The sequence below is a fragment of the Salmo trutta genome, chromosome 24 (assembly GCF_901001165.1).
Source record: "Salmo trutta chromosome 24, fSalTru1.1, whole genome shotgun sequence".
Taxonomy (NCBI): domain Eukaryota; kingdom Metazoa; phylum Chordata; class Actinopteri; order Salmoniformes; family Salmonidae; genus Salmo; species Salmo trutta.
Window position 1 is genome coordinate 22,380,119 of NC_042980.1, and position 26,549 is coordinate 22,406,667.

At 47.0% G+C, this 26,549-nt stretch overlaps 1 protein-coding gene across 1 annotated transcript in view; it reads left to right on the forward strand.

Annotated features, from left to right (window-relative positions):
* LOC115161495 (semaphorin-5B) overlaps positions 1-26,549 on the forward strand; it is a gene marked incomplete at its 5' end in the record, with an annotated part of 126,549 nt that overhangs the window by 54,358 nt on the left and 45,642 nt on the right. Inside the window, 4 exons of the mRNA XM_029712475.1 lie at positions 1,671-1,733; positions 2,580-2,678; positions 4,197-4,410; positions 22,285-22,570. Of these exons, the coding sequence (XP_029568335.1) occupies positions 1,671-1,733; positions 2,580-2,678; positions 4,197-4,410; positions 22,285-22,570 (662 nt within the window). The remainder of the gene's footprint in view (positions 1-1,670; positions 1,734-2,579; positions 2,679-4,196; positions 4,411-22,284; positions 22,571-26,549) is intronic.

The following is a 26,549-nucleotide window of genomic DNA, read 5'->3' on the forward strand; positions in this document are numbered from 1 at the left end:
CCGTTCTCTCCCTCCCTCTGTTCAGTGCAGTATGAGCAAGGTTAATTAAAGAGTCTCTCAGAACAGAGCGATAACACCCAGCCTCATCTCAGGGACAGCAGACACATCATCTGCATCCCAAATGGCAACCTATTCCCTACATAGTGCAGTACTTTTGACCAGGGTCCATTGGGCTCTGTTCAAAAGTAGTGCAATACGTAGTGAATAGTTAGCGTTTGTGACACAGACATAGCTAGCTTACTCCTCTCTCTCAACGAGCTAAATATCGATTTATTTCACTAATCAATTTGTCTCTTTCTTTCTTACCCTCTTTCCTTTTCTTTCTGATGCTTTTGGACACTTTAATCTGTGTCCAGATTCCAGTCTTGGTATCTGTTTTCATACCACGATGTGGTCTCTGTAGTATCCCCTAGCCCTGTTGTGCATGACAATGTTCCACTGTGTGAAGAATAAGCCAAAATGTCGGTCGATGTGGTTGTGTTGTGTGCTATGGATGATCCGTCTTAAAGTCAATACTCGATAAGAACCCAAATGGCAGACTTTTTCTCCAGTGCGCAGAGAGGACCCCCATTCGCTGTAAGAGATTAGAGGAGAGGAGGAGAGGGGATAAGAATGGTAGGGGAGAGGAGGAGAGAGAGGAGGGAGGCAAGTGACACAGTGGGGGTATAAGCTGGCCCTAGTCCGTGCCAACTCCAGCCTCTCTCTCTCCCAGCACTAGGGTTAGGCCAGCAGCACCACAGCTATTTTTAGTGAGACTGAGAGACCTAGACACAGTAACAACCATGAGGGAGAGAGAGTCATCTCTCAGGCTCCCATACAAAATGCCAATGCTGCTCTGATAGCCAAGTGTGTGTGTTTGTGTGTGTGTCTGTGCGTGTGCGTGTGCGTGTGTGTGTGTGTGTGTGTGTGTGTGTGTGTGTGTGTGTGTGTGTGTGTGTGTGTGTGTGCCCCAGCACTGAGCAGAAAGACCAGTCTCCTGGTGCAGCATTCGTAATTAAACCCAAGACATGCGGTTCAAAAAAAGAAATGCAATTGGGCAGTGGAGAAAAAACGTGTGGCGTGTGGTAGAGGATTGGAGGACGGTGTGTGTCTGCCTCGTGTGTGTGTATGTGTTTCTTTATGTGTGTCCCAGCACTGAGCTGGGGCTGGGGCATTCTTAATTAAACCCAAGGCATGCGGTTCTAAAGGAATGTAAGTGGATTGTGTGTGTGTGTGTGTGTGTGTGTGTGTGTGTGTGTGTGTGTGTGTGTGTGTGTGTGTGTGTGTGTGTGTGTGTGTGTGTGTGTGCGTGTGTGTGTGTGTGTGTGTGTGTGTGTGTGTGTGTGTGTGTGTGTGTGTGTGTGTGTGTGTGTGTGTGGAGGATTGGAAGTTGAAACACATTTCCATCCTAATGACATCTAGGCTGCAAATTAGGACGTAGCCCTGGTCCTATCTGGTTACCTGACCTCATAATCCACTGGCTGGCCCACTCAGATCCATGTTGACGCAATTAACAAACATCAATAAGGTTCATGTCTTTTCATTGCATCTTTGTTGTTAGTAGCAATATTAAGCTCAACAGTTGCATCATTGTCAGGCAGCCAGCAGGCACTAGTCAGGAGGCCCCCTTGGCAACAGGTGAATGCTGCATCCAGTCACTCTTTTTGTGTGTGTTTATTTTGGTTTCCTAGGCAACAAAATGGGGCCCGGACGATGACACCAGGAGGTCCTGTCAGAGCAAAGGGAAGACGGAGGTAAACGATGACTTTAATGGTCCCCCCCCATGCACACACACACACACACACACACACACACACACACACACACACACACACACACACACACACACACACACAGGATGCCTCCCTGAATAAGAGCTTTTACTTTAAAAGCTGGCAGTTGATTGGATGAGGAAGGGGCCCTTCTCCTCTCCTTCCAACGGCTGATAAACACTGTGATAATTTTGTTATTTCACTTTTTCTTTGTAAGAATTGAATGCCTTGTCATTTTTTTCTCAAGAGGGGAGAAACAAAAAAGCAGTCACTTCTTTCTGAAACCTGTAGAACCTCGTCTGACCTCAAGTTCTAAAACAAAGTTACTTTAATTGCCAAAACAATATATTTAAGGAAAACTAAAAGTTTCATTACAATTTTTTTCCCCCTCAATCGTCAGACAATGCTTCCCTCAATGTGTAAGACAAACCTGCAAGTAAGCAATTAGTTGCACTGTGTACTACATGTACTGCATATCATGTGTATATGACAAATAAACAAACTTGAATTCTTTCTAAGAATGAGATGTGATTAGACTAGGTTTAGATATGTTACATTTCATCTCACAGATGAAAGATTTACAGTCATATCATTAAAGTGAGTGGTGAGTAATGCTGGCTCGTATTCATTAGTGCATACTGTTACAAACTGTAACCAAATGTTTTGCAATGAAAACAAGTGGCTTTTTTATCAGGTTTCTTATCAAGTACAGGTAGACCCACGCAGTTTCGGTCAATTTTCTTCCAATTGGTTTCTGGTGAATACAACCAAGGTACTATACGTAATTCTCTAACCTATAACATCTCTGTACTCTACCACCCCCTGTAGGTGGAGTGTCAGAACTACATCCGCGTCCTGCTGGTCAATAAGACTGAGGTCATCACCTGTGGAACCAACGCCTTCCAGCCCCTCTGTATCACCCGGGAGGTAAGGGGGAAGGGGGAGGGATGGATGGAATGATATCTGTCAGGGTGGATGGGGTTCGAGGAAGAAGTAGAACGGAGTGAAAACCTACAGGGGGCTGGGTAGGGGTGATAGGAAACCTACAGGGGGCTGGGTAGGGGTGATAGGAAACCTACAGGGGGCTGGGTAGGGGTGATAGGAAACCTACAGGGGGCTGGGTAGGGGTGATAGGAAACCTACAGGGGGCTGGGTAGGGGTGATAGGAAACCTACAGGGGGCTGGGTAGGGGTGATAGGAAACCTACAGGGGGCTGGGTAGGGGTGATAGGAAACCTACAGGGGGCTGGGTAGGGGTGATAGGAAACCTACAGGGGGCTGGGTAGGGGTGATAGGAAACCTACAGGGGGCTGGGTAGGGGTGATAGGAAACCTACAGGGGGCTGGGTAGGGGTGATAGGAAACCTACAGGGGGCTGGGTAGGGGTGATAGGAAACCTACAGGGGGCTGGGTAGGGGTGATAGGAAACCTACAGGGGGCTGGGTAGGGGTGATAGGAAACCTACAGGGGGCTGGGTAGGGGTGATAGGAAACCTACAGGGGGCTGTGTAGGGGTGATAGGAAACCTACAGGGGGCTGGGTAGGGGTGATAGGAAACCTACAGGGGGCTGGGTAGGGGTGATAGGAAACCTACAGGGGGCTGGGTAGGGGTGATAGGAAACCTACAGGGGGCTGGGTAGGGGTGATAGGAAACCTACAGGGGGCTGGGTAGGGGTGATAGGAAACCTACAGGGGGCTGGGTAGGGGTGATAGGAAACCTACAGGGGGCTGGGTAGGGGTGATAGGAAACCTACAGGGGGCTGGGTAGGGGTGATAGGAAACCTACAGGGGGCTGGGTAGGGGTGATAGGAAACCTACAGGGGGCTGGGTAGGGGTGATAGGAAACCTACAGGGGGCTGGGTAGGGGTGATAGGAAACCTACAGGGGGCTGGGTAGGGGTGATAGGAAACCTACAGGGGGCTGGGTAGGGGTGATAGGAAACCTACAGGGGGCTGGGTAGGGGTGATAGGAAACCTACAGGGGGCTGGGTAGGGGTGATAGGGGCTGGGTAGGGGCTGGGTAGGGGTGATAGGAAACCTACAGGGGGCTGGGTAGGGGTGATAGGAAACCTACAGGGGGCTGGGTAGGGGTGATAGGACACCTACAGGGGGCTGGGTAGGGGTGATAGGACAGGAATGATGAGAAGGTAAAGGAGGATGGTGGGAGGAAGGAGGAGTGGATGGAGGGAAGAGGGGGATAGAGTAATAACTGGCAGGGTGGGGGGTGAATGATGGAGGGGATAAGATAAAGACTTGAATATAAACATCAAACAGCCATATGGTCTGGAGGAGACTTTAGAGGTGGGGGAAGACAGTAACAACACTATCATTTTCTTACTCTCTATCTCTTTCTCTATCACCCTATTTATCTCTCTCCTTCTCTCTCTCTTTCTCTCTCTTTTCTATCTCTATCTTTTCTATCTCTATCTCTCTTTCCCTCCTCTCCCAGGTTGGGAATATGAGTAGTGTGTTGGATCGCGTGAACGGCGTGGCAAGGTGCCCCTACGACCCTCGCCATAACTCCACGGCGGTGGTGACGGAGAGCGGCGAGCTATACGCCGCCACGGTCATCGACTTCTCTGGTCGCGACCCTGTCATCTACCGGAGCCTGGGGGGCATGCCACCCCTCAGGACGGCCCAGTACAACTCCAAGTGGCTCAATGGTAACACACACACATACACACACAAACACACACCACACACACACTGCCCACCATGTGTTAGCTCATTTATCATTGTGTAGTGTCAATTAAAGTGTATTGTTGCATAGGGGCTAAGGTCTTTGTCAGAGATCCAGCGCTTCCAGATTGTTAATTGTCTTGATGCAGTCTATCAACCATGTTTCTCAGTGGAACTATGTCCTACCCTTTTCTAGTATCCTAGTACAAAAACCATGGTGATTTGAGTAATCCACCACAGTGTTGTTGTATAGGGATCACAGAGGTAGGAAGGGTGTGGACAGTATGAGCTGGTATTGGCTGGCACCGTAGAAAAGCTAAGTTAGATAAACCTCCATCAGCCCCAAAAGTCATGGCTATGTGTCTATAATCTCCCTGTTGCTGGCACCAAGTTTTTTTTAACTGAATGCACCTCCAAAATACATCCTGACTCATGCAGAAAAAAGACAAACCTTCCAGAGACGGTGCTTCTCATCTGCAGTAATTCAAACACAACAGCAGTTCCCGGCTTCACAGAGTAGGAGGAGAAAGGGGGAGAAAGAGGAATAAAAGGGGAGAGAGGAAGGGTGAGTAGGTAGAGGTAGACGCCACACTGGTAGACCAGGAGAGAGGAGAGACACTCAGGAGTCAATGAATGGTGTAAGAAGGGGAAGAAAGGGAGCAAAAGGGACGAGAGTAAAGGTGAGGATTCATTAGTGGGCCAGGCAGAGGAGACGGGGGAGAAAGAGCAATAGAGGAAAAGGGGGAAGGAGGCTAGAGTAGGAGACAGAAGGAGAAATTGGGTGAGAGGAAAGGTAGGAGGTAGGGGTATACAGGTATACAGGCCAGGCACAGGAGAGGTGATATACTCAGAGACTCAGAAGGCAGTGAGCAGTGTAATTATTCCTCGCGTCAGGGAGAGGGTGAAATTACAGCGTGCTGCATGCTTCATGCTACACAGGGCTCTCTTCTGACAGTGTGTGTGTCTGAGGTGTGTGTGTGGGGGAGGTGGGCTTTACCGAAGCCTCTCTTGCAAGCGAGGGAGGGAGCAAGCGAGGGAGGGAGGGTGGAGAGGCGAAGAGAGTGCTCTGCTCATCAGCATAATCACAGCTAGTTGCAGACAGACAGGCAGATAGACACCACACCACTCACTTTAGTTACACACCACCTTTTGTTTCCGCTCCCTCTGCCCACCTAAAAATACACACAGCCTCTTGGGGCAAAGCTCCATTTTCTTCCTCCAGAGTCTTGAGCTGGATCGAGCAGCCTCAGAGGAGACGGAGTGAGAATTAAAATCTCATTTCTAGTCATAAGCCTCCCCAGTTAGGGGGATTCACAAACAAACAGACAGAATAGAACAGAGGGGGTTCTGAATCTAATCAATCTGTTCTTTATTGGGTTGGGACCTGCCAGGTGCTGACCAACTGTTTATTATAAATGAGAATGAAGTGGGGAGCCTGGGGAGCATTGAGGATGTAGACGTCCCTAAAGAACACAGGCAGGCAATAATCTCTCTCTCTTTCTCTCTCTCTCTCTCTCTCTCTCTCTCTCTCTCTCTCTCAAATTCAATTCAACGTGCTGTATTGGCATGGGAAACATATGTTTACATTGCCAAAGCAAATGGAACAGACAATAAACAAAATGTAATTAAACAAGGTAAAACATTAGTGAACATTGCACTCACAGAATATTTAAAAGAATATAGACATTTCAAATGTTACAACAATAATTCTATTATTGCTAATGTACAGTGTTGCAACAATGTGCAAGTAGTTGAAGTATGAAAGGGAAAATAAATATACAGATAAATATATGTTGTATTTACAATGTTGTTTGTGCTCCACTGTTGGCTCTTTTCTCATGGCAACCAGCCACAAATCTTTCTGCTGTGGTTGCACACTGCGGTATTTTTCCTAACAGATATGGGAGTTTATCAATGTTTGATTTGTTTTCAACATCTTTGTGGGTCTGTGTGATCTGTGGAAAATATTTGTCTCTAATGTGTTCATCCATTTGGCAGGAGGTTAGGAAGTGCAGCTCAGTTTACACCTCATTTTGTGGAATAGCATTCTAGATTGCTCTGTTATTTTGGTTGATTCTTACCATTGGTTCAAATAGTTATCTTTTTGCTTTTTCATAATTTGGTTGGGTCTAAATGTGTTTCTGTCCTGTGGCTCTGTGGGGTCTGTTTTTGTTTGTGAACAGAGCCCCAGAACTAGCTGTCTGAGGAGAGTTTTCTCTAGGTTGATCTGTAGGTGAGGGCTTTGTGGGGTGTGTTTGTGAACAGAGCCCCAGAACTAGCTGTCTGAGGAGAGTCTTCTCTAGGTTGATCTGTAGGTGAGGGCTTTGTGGGGTGTGTTTGTGAACAGAGCCCCAGAACTAGCTGTCTGAGGAGAGTTTTCTCTAGGTTGATCTGTAGGTGAGGGCTTTGTGGGGTGTGTTTGTGAACAGAGCCCCAGAACTAGCTGTCTGAGGAGAGTTTTCTCTAGGTTGATCTGTAGGTGAGGGCTTTGTGGGGTGTGTTTGTGAACAGAGCCCCAGAACTAGCTGTCTGAGGAGAGTCTTCTCTAGGTTGATCTGTAGGTGAGGGCTTTGTGGGGTGTGTTTGTGAACAGAGCCCCAGAACTAGCTGTCTGAGGAGAGTCTTCTCTAGGTTGATCTGTAGGTGAGGGCTTTGTGGTGGAATGTGTGGGCATCGCTTCCTTTTAGGTGGTTGTAGAATTTAGCGGGTATAGTCCTAATTCTGCTCTGTTTGCATTACACAAAGTATACTTTGGCAGAATTCTGCAGGCAGAGTCTCAACTGTGTGTTTGTCCCATTCCATGAATTCTTGGTTGGTGAGTGGACCCCAGACCTCACAACCATACAGGGCAATGGGTTTGATAACTGATTTAAGTATTTTTTGCGTTTTTGCGTTTTATGTTCCTTTTGATGGCATAGAAGGCTGTTCTTGCCTTATCTCTTTCACAGCCTTGTGGAAGTTACCTGTGGTGTTGATGTTTAGGCCGAGGTAGGTGTAATTCTTTGTGTGCTCTGGGGCAACAGTGTCAAGATATAGTTTGTATTTGTTGTCTTGGCTATTGGACCTTTTTTGGAAAACAATTATTTTTGTCTTACTGAGATTCACTGTCAGGGCCCATGTCTGACAAAATCTGTGCAAAATATCAAAGTGCTGCTGTAGGCCCTCCTTGGTTGAGTCCGTAGGGTGAGGCCGGGTGAGGTGCTGCAGACTGTTGTAGTGCCCTCGGCAATTCATTGATATACAGTGCCTTTGGAAATTATTCAAACCCATTGACTATTCCCACATTTTGTTATGTTAAAGCCTTATTCTACAATGGATTATATATTTTTTAAATCCTCAGCAATCTACACACAATACCCCATAATGACAAAGCGAAAACATGTTTTTATAATGTTTTTTTTTTAAACAGAAATATCTTATTTACATAAGTATTCACACCCTTTGCTATGAGACTCGAAATTGAGCTCAGGTGCATCCTGTTTCCATTGATCATCCTTCAGATGTTTCTACAACTTGATTGGAGTCTACCTGTGGTAAATTCAAATGATTGGATATGATTTGGAAAGGCACACGCCTGTATATATAAGGTCCCACCGTTGACAGTGCATGTCAGAGCAAAAACCAAGCCATGAGGTCAAAGGAATTGTCCATAGAGTTCCGAGACAGGATTGTGTCGAGGCACAGATCTGGGGAAGGGTACCAAAAAATGTCTGCAGCATTGAAGGTCCCCAAGAACATAGTGGCCTCCATCATTCTTAAATGGAAGAAGTTTGGAACCACCAAGACTCTTCCTAGAGCTGGCCGCCTGTCCAAACTGAGCAATCGGGGAGAAGGGCCTTGGTCAGGGAGGTGACCAAGAACCTGATGGTCTCTCTGACAGAGCTCTAGAGTTCCTCTGTGGAGATGGGAGAACCTTCCAGAAGGACAACCATTTCTACAGCACTCCAATAATCAGGCCTTTATGGTAGGGTGGCCAGACGGTGTCACAGGATCCAACGAAAGTGGCGCCCCTCCTCGGTCGGGCGGCGCTCGCCGGTCGTCGTCGCCGGTCGTCGTCGCCGGCCTATTAGCTGCCACCGATCGTTGTTTCAGTTTCGTTTAGTTTGTCTGTCTGTTCCGCACCTGTTTTGTGTATGTCATTAGTGGGGACTTATTTAATGTGTGTTTTCAGTTGGGATTTTGTGCGGGATTGTTTGTTGTCCACTCAGGACGGTGGGCCTGTGAATGTAGTTGCTTCGCTGGTTGTATTTTGGATGTTTTTGTATTTTTGTGTTTTGTGCTGGCTGACGTCTTATTTCTCTCTTCGGACCGTTTTGCCCTGTGTTTTGGGTTGGTCATTATTATTACGCGCCCTTCTGTTTTGGCGTGACCAGTTTGTTGCCGGAGAAAATAAAGACCGTTTACTTTACCTCTGCTCTCTGCGCCTGACTCCAACCACCACTCCTAGAATCATCTGACAGAATCCCGCACCTCAACCTATGGAGTCAGCAGGAGCAGAAGCGCCATCCATGGCTGAGCAGGTCTCCCAACATGCCGGCCTCCTCCACCGCCTAGGCTCGGCCATGGATCAGGTGTTGGCCCGGTTGGAGAGCTGGGAGAGAGGTGCCTCCCCAGCCAGACCAGCTCCGGTCCCTCACCCTACGCACCTATCCACACCCACTGAAGCGGGTGCCGGCGGGATCCGGATTTTCACCGCCCAGGGAGTTCGATGGAACGGCCGCTGGGTGCAAGGGGTTCTTGCTCCAACTGGAACTGTACCTGGCGACCGTCCGCCCCCCTCCCTCCGACGAAGAGAGGGTGAGCGTCCTCGTCTCGTGTCTCACGGGTCGAGCCCTGGAATGGGCCAATGCGGTCTGGGAAGGTCCAGACTCGGCCCGGGGTGACTACCCGGAGTTCACCCGCCGCTTCCGGGCGGTTTTCGATCATCCCCCGGAGGGCAGGGCGGCGGGTGAGCTACTATTCCATTTGAGACAGGAGACGAGGACCGCTCAGGATTTCGCATTGGAATTCCGGACTCTCGCCGCTGGATCGGGGTGGAACGAGCGGGCCCTGATAGACCACTATAGGTGTAGCCTTCGCGAGGACGTCCGCCGGGAGCTGGCATGTAGGGACAACACCTCCACTCTGGACCAACTGGTGGATTTGTCCATCAGATTGGACAACCTGCTAGCTGCCCGGGGACGTTCCAGTCGGGGCCTGTTCGTTCCGCCTACCAGTCCTCCCGCTCCACAGCCCATGGAGATAGGGGGGGCTGCACCGAGGAGGACCGGAGGGAGGGGTCTCTCTTGCACCCGATGTGGACACAGAGGACACACTGTGGACCGGTGCTGGAGAGGTCCCTCCGGGAGTTCGGAGGGCAGGCAGAGCACCGCTTCGCCCCCCCAGGTGAGTCCGCACCAGCCACACCCAGAGCCCCCTGTCGATCACTTGTACACCTCCGTTTGTTTCCCTAATTTTTCCCCTCACTTCCAGTATAAGGCGCTAGTCGATTCAGGTGCAGCTGGGAGTTTTATGGACCATGGGTTAGCGAAGAGGTTAGGGATCCCCCTGGTTCAGCTGGACCACCCCTTCCCCGTGCACGCCCTAGATAGTCGACCGCTAGGGTCAGGCCAAGTAGGGGAGGTCACAGTGCCACTGGTTATGCAGACGTGGGGGGGTCATGTGGAGCGTCTCAGCCTGTTCATCATTGACTCCCCAGCGTTTCCGGTGGTACTGGGAATCCCCTGGCTAGCCACTCACAACCCCCAGATTTCGTGGAGACAGAGGGCTCTTACGGGGTGGTCGAGGGAGTGCTCAGGTAGGTGCGTAGGAGTTTCCATCGGTGCGACTACGGTGGAGAGTCCAGACCAAGTCTCTACTGTGCACATTCCCTCAGAGTATGCCGATTTGGCTATCGCCTTCAGTAAGACGAAGGCGACTCAATTACCCCCCCATCGACAGGGAGATTGTGCGATAAACCTCCAGGCTGACGCGGTTCTTCCTAGGAGTCACGTGTATCCTCTGTCTCAGGAGGAAACAGTGGCTATGGATACATACGTCACTGAGTCCTTGAGACAGGGATACATTCGGCCCTCTAAATCCCCCGTCTCCTCGAGCTTCTTTTTCGTGAAGAAAAAGGAGGGAGGTCTGCGCCCGTGCATTGACTATAGAGGTCTAAATGCTATCACAGTGGGTTTCAGTTACCCGCTACCTCTCATTGCTACGGCAGTGGAGTCATTTCACGGGGCGCGCTTCTTCACGAAATTGGATCTCAGGAGTGCGTATAACTTGGTGCGTATCCGAGAGGGAGACGAGTGGAAAACCGCATTTAGTACCACATCTGGCCATTATGAGTACCTCGTCATGCCGTATGGGTTAAAGAATGCTCCCGCCGTCTTCCAATCCTTTGTGGACGAAGTCCTTAGGGACATGCTCGGGCAGGGTGTGGTGGTGTACATCGATGACATCCTGATCTGCTCCGCCACACGCGCCGAGCATGTGTCCCTGGTGCGTAAAGTGCTTGGGCGGCTGCTGGAGCATAACCTATACGTCAAGGCTGAGAAATGTGAGTTCTTCAAAAGAGCCGTCTCATTTCTAGGATATCGCATTTCCACCTCGGGGGTGGAGGTGGAGTGTGACCGCGTAACGGCTGTGCGTAATTGGCCAACCCCAGCCACTGTGAAGGAGGTGCAGCGGTTCTTGGGGTTCGCTAATTATTATCGGAGGTTTATCCGGGGTTTTGGCCAGGTAGCAGCTCCCATTACCTCACTGATGAAGGGGGGGCCGGTGCGGCTACGATGGTCAGCAGAGGCGGACAGAGCCTTTCATCGTCTGAAGGTTCTGTTTACCAATGCACCTGTCCTAGCGCATCCGGACCCCTCTTTGCCATTCATAGTGGAGGTGGACGCGTCCGAGGCTGGGGTAGGAGCTGTGCTGTCGCAGCGTTCGGGCGTTCCCCCGAAGCTCCGCCCATGCGCGTTCTTTTCTAAGAAGCTGAGCCCGGCGGAGCGCAATTATGATGTGGGGGACCGGGAGCTGTTAGCCGTGGTCAGGGCTTTGACGGTGTGGAGACATTGGCTTGAGGGGGCACGTCACCCTTTTCTCATCTGGACCGACCACCGTAACCTGGAGTATATTCGGGCAGCGAGGAGGCTTAATCCCCGTCAGGCGAGGTGGGCCATGTTTTTCACGAGGTTTAACTTCACTCTCTCGTACATTCCAGGTTCCCGGAACCGGAAGGCTGACGCACTGTCGCGTCTCTACGACACCGAGGAGCGGACCATCGATCCTACTCCCATACTTCCCGCCTCCTGTCTGGTGGCACCGGTGGTATGGGAGGTGGATGCGGACATCGAGCGGGCGGTTCGGTCAGAACCTACTCCGTCGCAGTGTCCCGTGGGCCTGAAATACGTTCCGCTTGATGTTCGCGATCGCCTGATCCGATGGTCCCATACTCTACCCTCCTCGGGTCATCCTGGGGTGGAACGGACAGTGCGGGGCCTGAAGGGGAGGTACTGGTGGCCCACCTTGGCTGAGGATGTCCGGCGTTATGTCTCGTCCTGTTCAGTATGCGCTCAGTGTAAGGCTCCTAGGCACCTACCTCGAGGGAAATTACAGCCCCTCCCTGTTCCACAGCGGCCATGGACTCACCTCTCGGTGGATTTCCTTACGGATCTCCCGCCGTCTCAGGGGAACACGGCGATCCTGGTCGTTGTGGACAGGTTCTCTAAGTCCTGCCGTCTGCTCCCTTTGCCCGGTCTTCCTACGGCCCTGCAGACCGCGGAGGCCCTGTTCACTCACGTCTTCCGGCACTATGGGGTGCCCGAGGACATCGTATCTGATCGAGGTCCCCAGTTTACGTCCAGGGTATGGAAATCGTTTATGGAGAGGCTGGGGGTCTCGGTCAGCCTGACCTCGGGATTCCACCCCGAGAGTAATGGGCAGGTAGAGCGCATCAACCAGGATGTGGGCAGGTTCCTGCGGTCATATTGCCAGGACCGGCCAGGGGAGTGGGCGCAGTTCGTGCCATGGGCCGAGATGGCCCAGAACTCTCAGCGCCACTCCTCCACTAATCTGTCACCCTTCCAGGTGGTGCTGGGGTATCAGCCGGTCCTGGTGCCATGGCAACAGAGCCAGACGGAGGCTCCTGCGGTGGAGGCATGGGTCAAGCGCTCTCAGGAGACCTGGAACGCGGTCCAGGAATGTTTAAGGAGGGCGAGCGAACGACACAAGGAGAGCGCTGACCGCCACCGCAGTGACGCCCCCGTGTTTAACCCGGGGGATAGAGTCTGGCTCTCGACCCGGAACCTGCCTCTCCGCCTGCCCTGCCGGAAGCTGGGTCCGCGGTTTGTGGGGCCGTTCAAAGTCCTGAGGAGGATAAACGAGGTGTGTTACAGGTTACAACTTCCTTCGTATTACCGTATTAACCCCTCGTTTCATGTGTCTCTCCTCAGGCCGGTGGTAGCTGGTCCGCTGCAGGACAGTGAGGTGCTGGAGGCCCTCACTGCAATATAAAAACAGACGATATAAAAACAGACGATGTAGCTGTACAATTCTAAATCTCAGCTCTGAGAAGTCTGGACTCCCGACGTCGGGTAGGGGGCCTGCAGTACCTCGTGGACTGGGAGGGGTACGGTCCGGAGGAGAGGTGCTGGGTTCCGGCGGCGGACGTTCTGGACCCCCCTATGCTGTTGGACTTCCACCGTCGCCGACCGGATCGGCCGGCACCTCGCCCTCCGGGCCGTCCCCGAGGCCGGCGTCGGCGCGCGGCTGGAGCCGCGCGTCAGGGGAGGGGTACTGTCACAGGATCCAACGAAAGTGGCGCCCCTCCTCGGTCGGGCGGCGCTCGCCGGTCGTCGTCGCCGGCCTATTAGCTGCCACCGATCGTTGTTTCAGTTTCGTTTAGTTTGTCTGTCTGTCTGTTCCGCACCTGTTTTGTGTATGTCATTAGTGGGGACTTATTTAATGTGTGTTTTCAGTTGGGATTTTGTGCGGGATTGTTTGTTGTCCACTCAGGACGGTGGGCCTGTGAATGTAGTTGCTTCACTGGTTGTATTTTGGATGTTTTTGTATTTTTGTGTTTTGTGCTGGCTGACGTCTTATTTCTCTCTTCGGACCGTTTTGCCCTGTGTTTTGGGTTGGTCATTATTATTACGCGCCCTTCTGTTTTGGCGTGACCAGTTTGTTGCCGGAGAAAATAAAGACCGTTTACTTTACCTCTGCTCTCTGCGCCTGACTCCAACCACCACTCCTAGAATCATCTGACAGACGGAAGCCACTCTTCAGTAAAATGCACACACCTAAAGACTCTCAGACCATGAGAAACAAGATTCTCTGGTCTGATGAAACCAAGATTGAACTCTTTGGTCTGAATGCCAAGCATTATGTCTGGAGGAAACCTGGCACCATTCCTACGGTGGAGCATGGTGGTGGCAGCATCATGCCGTGGAGATGTTTTCCATCAGCAGGGACTGGGAGACTAGTCAAGATTGAGGTAAAGATGAACGGAGCAAAGTACAGATAGATCCTTGATGAAAAACTGCTCCAGAGCGAAGGTTCACCTTCCAACAGGACAACGTCCCTAAGCACACAGCCAAGACAACGCAGGAGTGGCTTCGGGACAAGTTTCTTAATGTCCTTGAGTGGCCCAGCCAAAGCCCGGACTTGAACCCGATCGAACATCTCTAAAGAGACCTGAAAATGGCTGTGCTGCAACACTCCCCATCCAACCTGACAGAGCTTGAGAGGATCTGCAGAGAAGAATGGGAGAAACTCCCCAAATGCAGGTGTGCCAAGCTTGTAGCGCCATACCGAAGAAGACTCAAGGCTGTAATTGCTGCCAAAGGTGCTTCAACAAAGTATTGAGTAAAGGGTCTGAATACTTATGTCTAAAAAATCTGTTTTTGCTTTGTCATTATGGGGTATTGTGTATAGATTGATGAAAAACAATTTAATCTATTTTAGAATAAGGCTGTAACGTAACAAAATGTGGAAAACGTCAAGGGGTCTGAATACTTTCCGAAGGCACTGTATTTGTTGAAGATGGTGGGGCTCAAGCTGCATCCCTGTCTCACCACACAGCCCTGAGGAAAGAAATGTGTATGTTAATTGCCAATTTTATCTGCACACTTGTTGTCTCCATTGATTTTATAATGTTGTATGCTCTCCCCCCAACACCGCTTTCCATCAATTTGTATAGCAGACCCTCATCCAAAATTGAGTCACAAGCTTTTTTGAAATCAACAAAGCATGAGAATAATTTGTTTTGTTTGTTTGTCAATAAGGGTGTGCAGGGTGTATACGTGGTCTGTCGTACGGTATTTTGGTAAGAAGCCAATTTGACATTTGCTCAGGACATTGTTTTCACTGAGGAAAGAGTCTGCTGTTGATGATACTGCAGAGGACTTTTCCAAAATTATTCCATGGTAATTATCTGGGTCAAATTTATCTCCACTTTTGTGGATTGGGGTGATCTGGCCTTGGTTCCAAATTTTAGGGAAGATGCCAGAGCTGAGGGTAATGTTTAAGAATAGCCCATTTGAATTTGTGGTCTGTATATTTTATCCTTTCGTTTAGTATACCATCAACACCTCCAACCCAGTCCTTTTTGGGTTGGAGGGTTTGTATTTCTCTCTCTCTCTCTGCATCCTGGGAGTGTTGGTGCATGTTGGGAATTGTGTGAGTGGTGTCTGTAGTTAGATCGCCTCTGTTTTCTTTTTTGTTTCCTTTCTTGGTGGTTTTCCTTTTTCTATGCATGATTGAGTTTTTTTTGTTTTAGTGGTAGAATTAGGTATATTGTATTTCTTGTTGGAATTGCCATTGTTTTGACGGGGATGGCGACCCACATGAGGATGCCGTCCCTGTCACTTCGGCACGGCTTCAGGTGTGTTACTGAAGCTACTGTCACTGTGGAGGAGTTTCTGGTCACCGTAGGAGAGAAGGTAGGCTATGAGAATGTTGCTTATGTTGGATGAATAAAGCAGTGGTGTTTTTTGTTAAAGAAGAGCGTCTTGTTGATCGGATGGTTGTGCATGCCGTACTTCTTAAAGGTATGTGTATTTAAGTTACGCCGCTTTTTCTCCATCTACAAAGGTTACGATTTTGAATGTACCACCGTTTATTCCCAATGAGCTATTGGAGATAAGAGATGTTTTACACATTTGTAAACTGTCTGATGTGAATGTGGGTTTGCTTTCTTTGGATCAGGAGAAAGCTTTTGACCATCTGGACCGCCAGTACTTGTTCAAAACAGTGAAAGCCTTTGGGTTTGGGGATGTTTTTTTGTCTTGGATGAGTCTAAAGTATGCTGGGGCCTCATGTATGGTGAAGGTGGGGTTGGTTTGAGCTGACCCATTCCCGTCCATAGGAGTATTAGGCAGGGATGCCAAATTTCAGGACAGTTATTTTGTCTGGCAATTTAACCAGTGCTTTGTTTTTTAAAAGTGAGGCTCACTGGTTTCTCTGTGCCAGGGGTTATGAAGGGTCCCACAATAGCACTGTCTGCATATGCAGATGATGTGTCAGTTTTTATTACAGGGGTTGAGAATGTTAAGGTTCTCTCAAACGCTTTAAAGGTGTATGAGGGGGCCTCCTCAGCTAGAGTCAATTGGGAATAGAGTGAGTTGCTGTGTGCAGGTCAGCTTCAGATAGGAACCACTCCATGGTTACCAGGTCAGCTTCAGATAGGAACCACTCCATGGTTACCATGGGGGCTTCAGATAGGAACCACTCCATGGTTACCAGGGGGGCTTCAGATAGGAACCACTCCATGGTTACCATGGGGGCTTCAGATAGGAACCACTCCATGGTTACCAGGGGGGCTTCAGATAGGAACCACTCCATGGTTACCAGGGGGGCTTCAGATAGGAACCACTCCATGGTTACCAGGGGGGCTTCAGATAGGAACCACTCCATGGTTACCAGGGGGGCTTCAGATAGAAACCACTCAATGTTTACCAGGGGGGCTTCAGATAGGAACCACTCCATGGTTACCAGGGGGGCTTCAGATAGGAACCACTCCATGGTTACCAGGGGGGCTTCAGTGTGGCAGAGATGGGATGAAGACTGGGATTTATTCTAGAATCCGATGTCTTTCAAAAAATGTATTGGGAGGGTGTAGTGGTGAAAGTGTGTGCCAGATTGTCTAGGTGGAAATGGGTGCTACCCCAGCTGTCTTATAGGGGAAGGGTACTGGTAGATAATAATCTTGCTGCCTCTACCCTGTGGCACAGACTAATGATTTTACAGCCACCGGGGTGTCTGTTACAAGAGCTTCAGAGGACGCTTGTGAATTTCTTCTGGTCTGGACAACACTGGATTAAAGCTGCAGCCCTGTACCTGCCACTGCATGAGGGTGGGCAAGGCCTGGGGGACATTTATTCTAGGATCATGGCTTTCCGGCCTCAAGCAGCCCAGAGAATGTTATAGAGTGATGGTTCTAGCTGGGTCGATACAAATGAAATCAAATTTTATTTATCATATACACGTTTAGGAGATGTTATTGCGGGTGTAGCAAAATACTTGTGTTTCTAGCTCCAACAATGCAGTAATATCTAACAATTAACAACAATACACACAACCTAAAAGTAAAATAATAGAATTGTGGAATATATACATTCCTAAATTCCTACAGTCTACACATTGATGAGGAGAGCAGGCTGTTTGGGGTTAGACAAGCACCTTTTCCTCTTAATAAGGATCTGACCCTTTTTTTCAATTTTCGCCTGAAATGACATACCCAAATCTAACTCCCTGTAGCTCAGGACCTGAAGCAATGATATGCATATGCTTGATGTTTGTCGAAATCTCAAATTAATGTAGGAGAATATAACACATTAGATCTGGTAAAAGATAATACAATGAAAAAAAACATGCGTTTTTTTTTCATCATCTTTGAAATGCAAGAGAAAGTCCATAATATTATACTGCAGTTTAGGCGCATTTTAGATTTTGGCCACTAGATGGCAGCAGTGTGTGCAAAGTTTCAGATCGATCCAGTGAAGCATTGCAATACTGGACAATATTTTGTCAATTGATACATTTTCAAGTACATAACTACAGAGAACATACAAAAATGATATGGTAATACAAAATGTAAGTTTACACACTCCCAGGAATGTCATACATGATGAATAATTAGCTTATACACTAACTTTCACACATCTAGATGGCCAGGCAGGGTGGGTGTGGAGCCAGAGACAGCAGGGGTTCAAACTGGAGATCCCAGTTCCTACATTTGAATATAAAAATTGATTTTATCAAACAAAACTACGCTACAGTTGATCTCTGGGACCCTCAGGATGACAAATCAGAGCAAGATTACTGAATGTAAGTACATTATTTACCTTCAGAGGTGAATGTATCAAACAAGTTGCCGTAAAAGTTTTTTGTTGTTGTGCACTCTCCTCAAAATATAGCACAATATTATTTCACTGTAATAGCTACTGTAAATTGGAAAATGCAGTTAGAGAATTTAAGCTTTCTGCCCATATAAGACATGTCTATGTCCTGGAAAGTTTGCTGTTACTTACATCGTCATGCTAATCACATCAGCGCACGTTAGCTCAACCGTTCTGGTATAGGGACACTGATCCCGTAGAGGTTAAAGCTAGAGGGGGTGATTTGTCTGGCCTGACTCCATTCTATGAGTCTGTTATGCAGGCTTGGAGAGTTTTCAACATGTCCCGTAAGGCCGGCACACCACTAGGGATGTGGCTTTTTGAAGAGCCTCTTTTTTTATAACAATGTCATCCAGTCCCGTGCTAAGATTTCAGCCAGCCTACGTTCATGTCTGTTAGGTGTGGGGTGTACCAAGCTGAGTCATCTGATGCGGAGCAGGAGCAGATTGTTGGAGGACCTGGGAGAAAGAGCGGAGATCTGATCATCTTGCCTACTGTGAAAGGTCGTAGCTGAGGTCTGCGATTCCTTGCCAGTACTTCATCGGCAGTATGTGACTGACACTTCCAACTCTAATCGATGGACGGAGGGTCTGGATTATGTGTTCCCTGCGCTGAATGTGCTGCGGTGGGGGCATTTGAGGAGGACATGGGTATGCTGTTTTCCTTCGACACCCCGGAGCTGGGGGAGTTCAATGCGGTGGGAAAGAAGGCCACATACATAATATGTGTAAAAGTGTCCCCTGCTTCTTCCCTGGAAGGGGTAAAATCGACGAGGTGGGCAGATGTGTTTGGTCAAGGTGCCTCCCCAAAAGGCTGTTGGCGGTCTTTATATAAACTGCCTATTGAAAAGAGGACAGCTGACCTCCAATGGAGGATAATACATGGAGCTATAGCCACCAATATGCATCTGTTAGACCTGGATCCTACTGTTGGGGAGGGGTGTCCATTCTGTGCTGAGTCTGAAATTCTGGCACATCTGTTTTTACAGTGTCCCAGGTTTGTGGGGATGATTGACCTGATCACTACTTGGTTCTCAGCTCGGGGAGAGGTTTTCTCTTCTCAACTGTTTATATTTGGGCCAAAGTGCAGGTTTAGTCTAAGGGGTGTAGTGTTCTTACTTACTTAACCTTTCCGGCGCAGGCGTTCCGCTAGCGACCCACCTCAACAACATCCGGTGAAATTGCAGAGCGCCAAATTCAACATACTGAAATAGTCATAATAAACATTTATAAAAAATACAAGTGTTATACATCAGCTTAAAGATTAACTTCTTGTTAATCCAGCCGCTTTGTCAGATTTCAAAAAGGCTTTACAGCGAATGCATACCATGTGATTATCTGAGGACAGCGCCCCGCTTACAAAAGCATACAAACATTTTACAACCAAGCAAAGGAATTATAAAAGTCAGAAATAGCGATAAAATGTATCACTTACCTTTGAAGATCTTCATATGGTTGCAGTCACAAGAGTCCCAGCTACACAATAAATGTTCGTTGTGTTGGCACGTTTTGTTCAGTAATCCACTGTCTCAAAGGTGGTCAAAACATGCAGATGAATACATCCTAATAGTACCAGTAAAGTTTGTCGAAACATGTCAAATGATGTTTATAAATAATCCTCAGGTTGTCAATTGTCTAAATAATCGATAATATTTCAACCGGACAATAGCGTCTTCAATAGAAAGGGAAAACAACGAAGAGCGCGCACTCGGTCACGCGCTAACCAGCTCTGCATTCTTCCTCCGTCCACAGACAGAAAGGGCTCATTCTTCTTCATTTTTCAGAAAAAAAGCCTGAAACAATGTCTAAAGACTGTTGACATCTAGTGGAAGCAATAGGAACTGCAACCTGGGTCCTAACAAATTAGATACCCAATAGGCATTCAATCATCAAAAAAATCCCACTTCCTGGATGGATTTTCCTCAGGTTTTTGCCTGCCATATCAGTTCTGTTATACTCACAGACATTACTTTAACAGTTTTGGAAACTATAGAGTGTTTTCTATCCAAATCTATCAATTATATCCATATCCTAGCTTCTGGGCCTGAGTAACAGGCAGTTTACTTTGGGCACGGTTCTCATCCAGACGTCGAAATACTGCCCCCAAGCCATAAGAAGTTTTAACTTAGTGTCAGTGACAGCTAAATTAGCAATCTGGAAGATGAAAGAACACTATTTGGGGACAGGGGTCTGTGGACGTGGTGGGCATGCTTGAGAGGATGTTGGCAGCAAGACTGAGGGATGAGTTTGCCTATTACAAACTGGTTAATGCATTGGGTTGTTATAAGCATATGGGGTATTCAGTAGTTGTTGTGTTAAGTTACAGTGGAGGAGATTTGGTGTTGTGTTTTTAATTGATGTTTAACCATGTTTTGGTTTGTTTGAGTGTTTATTGTGTTGTGGGTTCCCAGACCTAAAGTTTTATTTTTTAAACTCTCTCTCTTGCTCTCTCTCCTCCTGCCCTTCCCCATGGTCAGTCACGTGGCTGTGTGTGAGTTACAACCCTCAATCAGACTGTGTGGAGATTGAACAATCAGTTTGTTGGATTGACGCCCACACACATTATGCAGCCTAAACATGCATATTATACTGTATCGACTGTGTATAGAGTATTAGCTCATTCAAATGCCACCTCTGACAGCAACCTGTGTGTGTGTGTGTGTGTGTGTGTGTGTGTGTGTGTGTGTGTGTGTGTGTGTGTGTGTGTGTGTGTGTGTGTGTGTGTGTGTGTGTGTGTGTGTGTGTGTGTGTGTGTGTGTGTGTGTGTGTCTGACAGCTGTGGGGACGCTGTAGTGTTAATATACGCTGATGCCTTTTTCCGGCTTCTCTCTCTCTGTGGTAATTATCTAGGACCCAGCAGGAGGTCTGGTGAAACAGTACCACACACAAACACACCTTCATTTGCATGGCTGTAAGCATCGGTTAGTTGACTGAACTGGAGAACTCAGTCCTCATTAAACAGTATCATGAAGAGCCAGGTTAGGGAGGTAATGGTAGATTTGTCATGATAGTTTATCAGAAATGGATTACATGATTTTACATGGATTACATTACATGTGATTATTTACGGGAAAGCTGTGGGTTGTAACATGGCACCCCATGCTGGCATATTAACATTAAGTTTACCCTAGAGACAATGATTAAACAGTGCGATAAAGGATATGGAGAAAGCAAACTATAGGATAAGAATAATGGGACAGTGGATGAAGCTACAGCTGACAAGAAATGTTGGTTAACACTTTATTTTGATAGTCCTTCTATAGATGCTCCACTAACTATCAAACGACTATCATTAACATGTCAATGCATGTCTTTGGACTTGCAGCAGGGAAGCATCTGTAGATATCACCAAACATTGTGCTATTTGGTAAACTAGTCCGTCTCTACCACCATTTCACCCATTCCTAATTGCTGCCGCCAGCTACTACCCACAGTTGTTTTATATGAGTGTTCTGAAATGGAATTATGCGTTCTGTTATTGCTTCTGATGCTGTTTCCATTCCTGCTGACCGCCTGCATTCTCCTATAATCTCATTCTCTTAAAAGGTAGTGCTGGCCCCCGGGGCACTTATCGTCATGGCTGTTTGCAGGTTAATATCTACGCTCTCTGCTCTGCATCCAAGCTGTCCGTTTGTGTGTGAGTGTGAGAGTGTGTGTGTGTGTTTGATATCACTGAGAATGAATGTTACCTTAGGGAAAGCAGCACTGACTGCACATACTGTGTTGTTCTCACAGCCTCACTGCTTCTCTAGTCATGAGCAATGCTCCTCTACATTATAACTCTACAGGGGAGAAGGCATGCTACTGGTTATCACATCTGGGTTCAAATAGTATTTAACATCTTTCAAATACTGTCATTGAGTGTTTGTTTGAGCCTGAATATCATGCCAGATAGGCAGAGTTTGCACTTTTGGAATTATACCATTGGTTCCATTTTGTCCAGGCATGCTCAATAAAGCATATTTTAAATGTTGTTTGAACCCTTCTATGTCTGCTGTTAATGTGTTCAGTGTTGGGACTGAGGCTAACCCGTGTCTGTAATAATAACAACTCACAACAGGGAGACTGTTTGAGTGGCCGCACCATGTAGTGTTTCTGAGCACCAAGTAGAATGGATGATGAAGTCACAGTCTCTATTGATTTTGTCCCACTCATCGAGCGCATTAGTCTCATGTCTTTACCACATCAAGATTGATCATGTGTTCTGGCAATTTACAAATGGAAGAATGAATGCAGTGTACATTTTATAGGATGACTGTGACTAATGAATGCATCTCACAGGATGATTTTGTTGTTAACATGACTGGACACATTCATTCGTCAGTATAAACTAGCATGACATTAAGAATCATCCCCTATGGCTGCATGGACTCTAATGCTCTCTCTGACTTTGTCTCCTCTTCCCCTCTGCCCTTCTTCCCCTCCTTCCCTGTCCCCTCCCCTCCCATACTCCCTTGTCCTCTCCTCCTTTTCTCTTCCTCAGAGCCCCATTTCATCTCAGCCTATGATGTGGGTCTCTTCACATTCTTCTTCCTGCGTGAGAACGCTGTCGAACATGACTGTGGGAAGACCGTCTACTCCCGGGTGGCCCGCGTCTGTAAGAACGACATCGGAGGGCGGTTCCTACTGGAAGACACCTGGACTACCTTCATGAAGGCCAGGCTGAACTGCTCGCGCTCCGGAGAGATCCCCTTCTATTATAATGAGCTGCAGAGCACCTTCTATTTGCCTGAACAAGACCTCATCTACGGGATATTCACCACTAATGTGTGAGTGATGAGTAATATTCTTCTTATGCAAGACACACACACACTCAGGAAAACACACACACGCACTCATGTACAGGTGCAGTACACACGCACCCTTTCTCACCCACCCCCACGCAAACTCCATTACTGCAGTTTCCAGGCCTAATGATTATCATTATTCAGCATCCACTTCTTGAGAGCACTTAAGCTGTATTTGAATACTCATACTAACTGCACTAACCATACGATTTATGCCATAAATTGAGTATATAGTATGCGTATTGGTCATAGTATGGATATAGTTAGTATGCCAAAAGTTCCCGGATGTCGTGCTACATTCGCCAAAATACGAAGTATACAAACAGTGGACACTTTCCATGCTTTTAGGGCCCATAATGCAATTCTTCAGAAAATGGGTTGAGGGTTCACATTTATTTCAGATTTGAAGAAAATGGCGTAAAATATGCAGCCAAAATCCAACGAGAAGGGATACAAATTCATTGCTTTAACTAACTATGACAAATGTTAAGAAAATGTTGAGCAAATGTTACCTTACATATTATGTTGCCTGACAATTTGTTAGCTATGCTATCCTTACAAACAGTGGTGGAAAAAGTATCCAATTGTCATACTCAAGTAAAAGTGAAAGTCACCCAGTAAAATACCACTTGAGTAAAAGTCTTAAAGTATTTGGTTTTAAATATACTTAAGTATCAAAAGTAAATGTTATTGCAAAAATATACTTAAGTATCAAAATATTTTCAAATTCCATATTTAAAGCAAACCAAGAGGCACCATTTTCTTGTTTTTTAAGTTTATGGAAAGCCAGGGGCACACTCCTAAAGTCAAGACATCATTTACAAACGAAGCATGTGTTTAGTGAGTCCGCCAGATCAGAGGCTGTAAGGATGACCAGGGATGTCCTTTTGATAAGTATGTGAATTAGGCAATTTTCCTGTCCTGCTAACCATTCAAATTGTATCAAGTATTTTTACTTCAGTACTTTACACCTCTGCTTACAAATCACATAGCATGTCATTACAGCAGTAGGTACCGGTATGTTAGCCTGTTGGGGCTACGGGTTAGCAATGAACCCCGAGACGGGATTGCTAGCAAGGCTGGAAATTCAAAACATCAAAAATCTAACGTTAGTTGGCTACTATTACATCAAACTTGCCAGTATATTAACTATAGGCTATCTAACTAACTACCCAAAGTTTGACTTGATTATCCCAGTCATTCTTAGCTAAGTGGTATAGTCATTGTGCGTTCTCAATGGACATTTGGGTGCTTTCGTAAATTCGCTCTGGCTATCTACTCCGATTTCAGATCACTCTCGTCTGAGTGTACCAGAGCGCAGAATAACTGATGAATTTACGAACAATCAACACCTGTTGAATATGGCCGGTGTCAGTAAACGTTGGCAAAAAAGGCGTAATAAAATTGTTGCCAGCAGCACAGTTACAGTCACCAACACCCTGAATAACATGAAAATTGCCTAACCAGCTCTGCTAGGGCGGGTAAAATGGTCAGAGTGAGGTGTTCTCTCATTTGTGTCTGGAAGTAGCTAGCCAGTTAGCTTGGGTGCTTGACTGCGATTGTAAGGTCAGAACGCTCGAATCAACCCTACTGCCAGAGCGTCCAGTGTGCTCTGAACGCTCCCAGAGCGAAACGCTCTGAATTTACAAACGGGCAATCTGACACCACTCTGAATTTACGAACGCTCAGATTGAATTTAAGAACACACCTGAAGTCGTAAAATGACTAGCTAGTAATTTGTTATCCTGTTAGGGACAGACGTTCCGCTAGGAACTTCAATTTCACAAACATACGACTATTTTACACCATTTTAAAGACAAGACTCTCGTTAATCTAACCACATTGTCCGATTTTGTCAGAAGAGTACCCTGCCAAAAATAATCACACAGCCATTTTCAAAGCAAGCATATATGTCACAAAAACCAAAACCACAGCTAAATGCAGCGCTAACCTTTGATGATCTTCATCAGATGACACTCATAGGACATTATGTTATACAATACATGCATGTTTTGTTCAATCAAGTTCATATTTATATAAAAAAAACATCTTTTTACATTAGCATGTGATGTTCAGAACTAGCATACCCACCGCAAACTTCTGGTGAATTTACTAAATTACTCATGATAAACGTTTACAAAAAACATAACAATTATTTTAAGAATTATAGATACAGAACTCCTTTATGCAATCACGGTGTCAGATTTTAAGATAGCTTTTCGGCGAAAGCACATTTTGCAATATTCTGAGTAGATAGCTCGGCCATCACAGGCTAGCTAATTTGACACCCACCAAGTTTGGTGCTCACTAATTTTACCTTTCCTGTTCTTCGTCAGAATGCACTCCCAGGACTTCTACTTCAACAACAAATGTTGTTTTGGTTCGAAATAACCCATAGTTATATTGAAATAGCTCCGTTTTGTTCGTGCGTTGAGGTCACTATCCGAAGGGTGACGCGCAGGCGCATTTCATGACAAAAAAATTCAAAATATTCCATTACTGTACTTCGAAGCATGTCAAACGCTGTTTAAAATACATTTTTATGCTATTTTTCTCGGTAAATAACGATAATATTCCAACCGGGCGACGTTATATTCATTCATAGACTGAAAGAAAAACATGGAGTCGTCTCGTGCACGCGCACTCCAGTGTCATTGTTCCCTGCCTGACCACTCACAAAAACTCCTGCTGTTTTTCGCCCAGAGACTGCAGAGACGTCATTCCACTTTCTGACGCCTTCTAAGAGCCAATGGAAACCTTAGAAAATGTCACGTTACAGCAGAGATGCTGTATTTTTGATAGAGATGCCCTAGAAGGAGAACAAATTGTCGGACAGGGCACTTCCTGTATGGAATCTTCTCAGGTTTTGGCCTGCCATATGAATTCTGTTATACTCACAGACACCATTCAAACAGTTTTAGAAACGTTAGAGTGTTTCCTATCCAAATCTACTAATTATATGCATATTCTAGTTTCTGGGCAGGAGTAGTAACCAGATTAAATCGGGTACATTTTTTTTATCCGGCCGTGAAAATACTGCCCCCTATCCCAAACAGGTTAAGCTAACAAGCTAGCAAGAGGTTGAATAGCAACAGCATCAACTTCCGGTAGACATGCGAAGCGCTAGTACGCTTAACTGATAGGCTACCGTTCGTTTACAGTATACTAAAATGAACTAATAGTATGTAGTATATACTCATTAAGTATGTAGTATGCAGTATGTTAGTATGTCATCGACGGGGCTGTAGTGGAGCAGGTTGAGAGCTTCAAGTTCCTTGGTGTCCACATTACCTACAGACTTGCATGGTCCAAGCACACCAAGACAGTCGTGAAGAGGGCACGACAAAACCTATTCCCCCTCAGGAGACTGAAAATGTTTGGCATGGGTCCTCAGATCCTCAAAAGGTTCCTACAGCTGCACCATCGAGAGCGTCCTGACTGGTTGCATCACTGCCTGGTATGGCAACTGCTCGGCCTCTGACCACAAGGCACTACAGAGGGTAGGGCGTACGGCCCAGTACATCACTGGGGCCAAGCTTTCTGCCATCCAGGACCTCTATACCAGGTGGTGTCAGAGGAAGGCCATAAAAATTGTCAAAGACTCCAGCCACCCTAGTCATGGACTGTTCTCTCTGCTACTGCATGGCAAGCGGTACCGGAGTGCCAAGTCTAGGTCCAAGGGGCTTCTAAACATCTACTACCCCCAAGACATAAGACTCCTAAACATCTAATCAAATGGCTCCCCAGACTATTTGCATTGCCCCCCCCCTCCCCCTCCTATTTTAAACTGCTGCTCCTCTCTGTTATTATCTATGCATAGTCACTTTAGTAACTCTACCTACATGTACATATTACCTCAATTACCTCGACTAACCGGTGCCCCCGCACATTGACTCTGTACCGGTACCCCCTGTGTATATAGCCTTGCTATTGTTACTTTGCTGCTGCTCTTTAATTACTT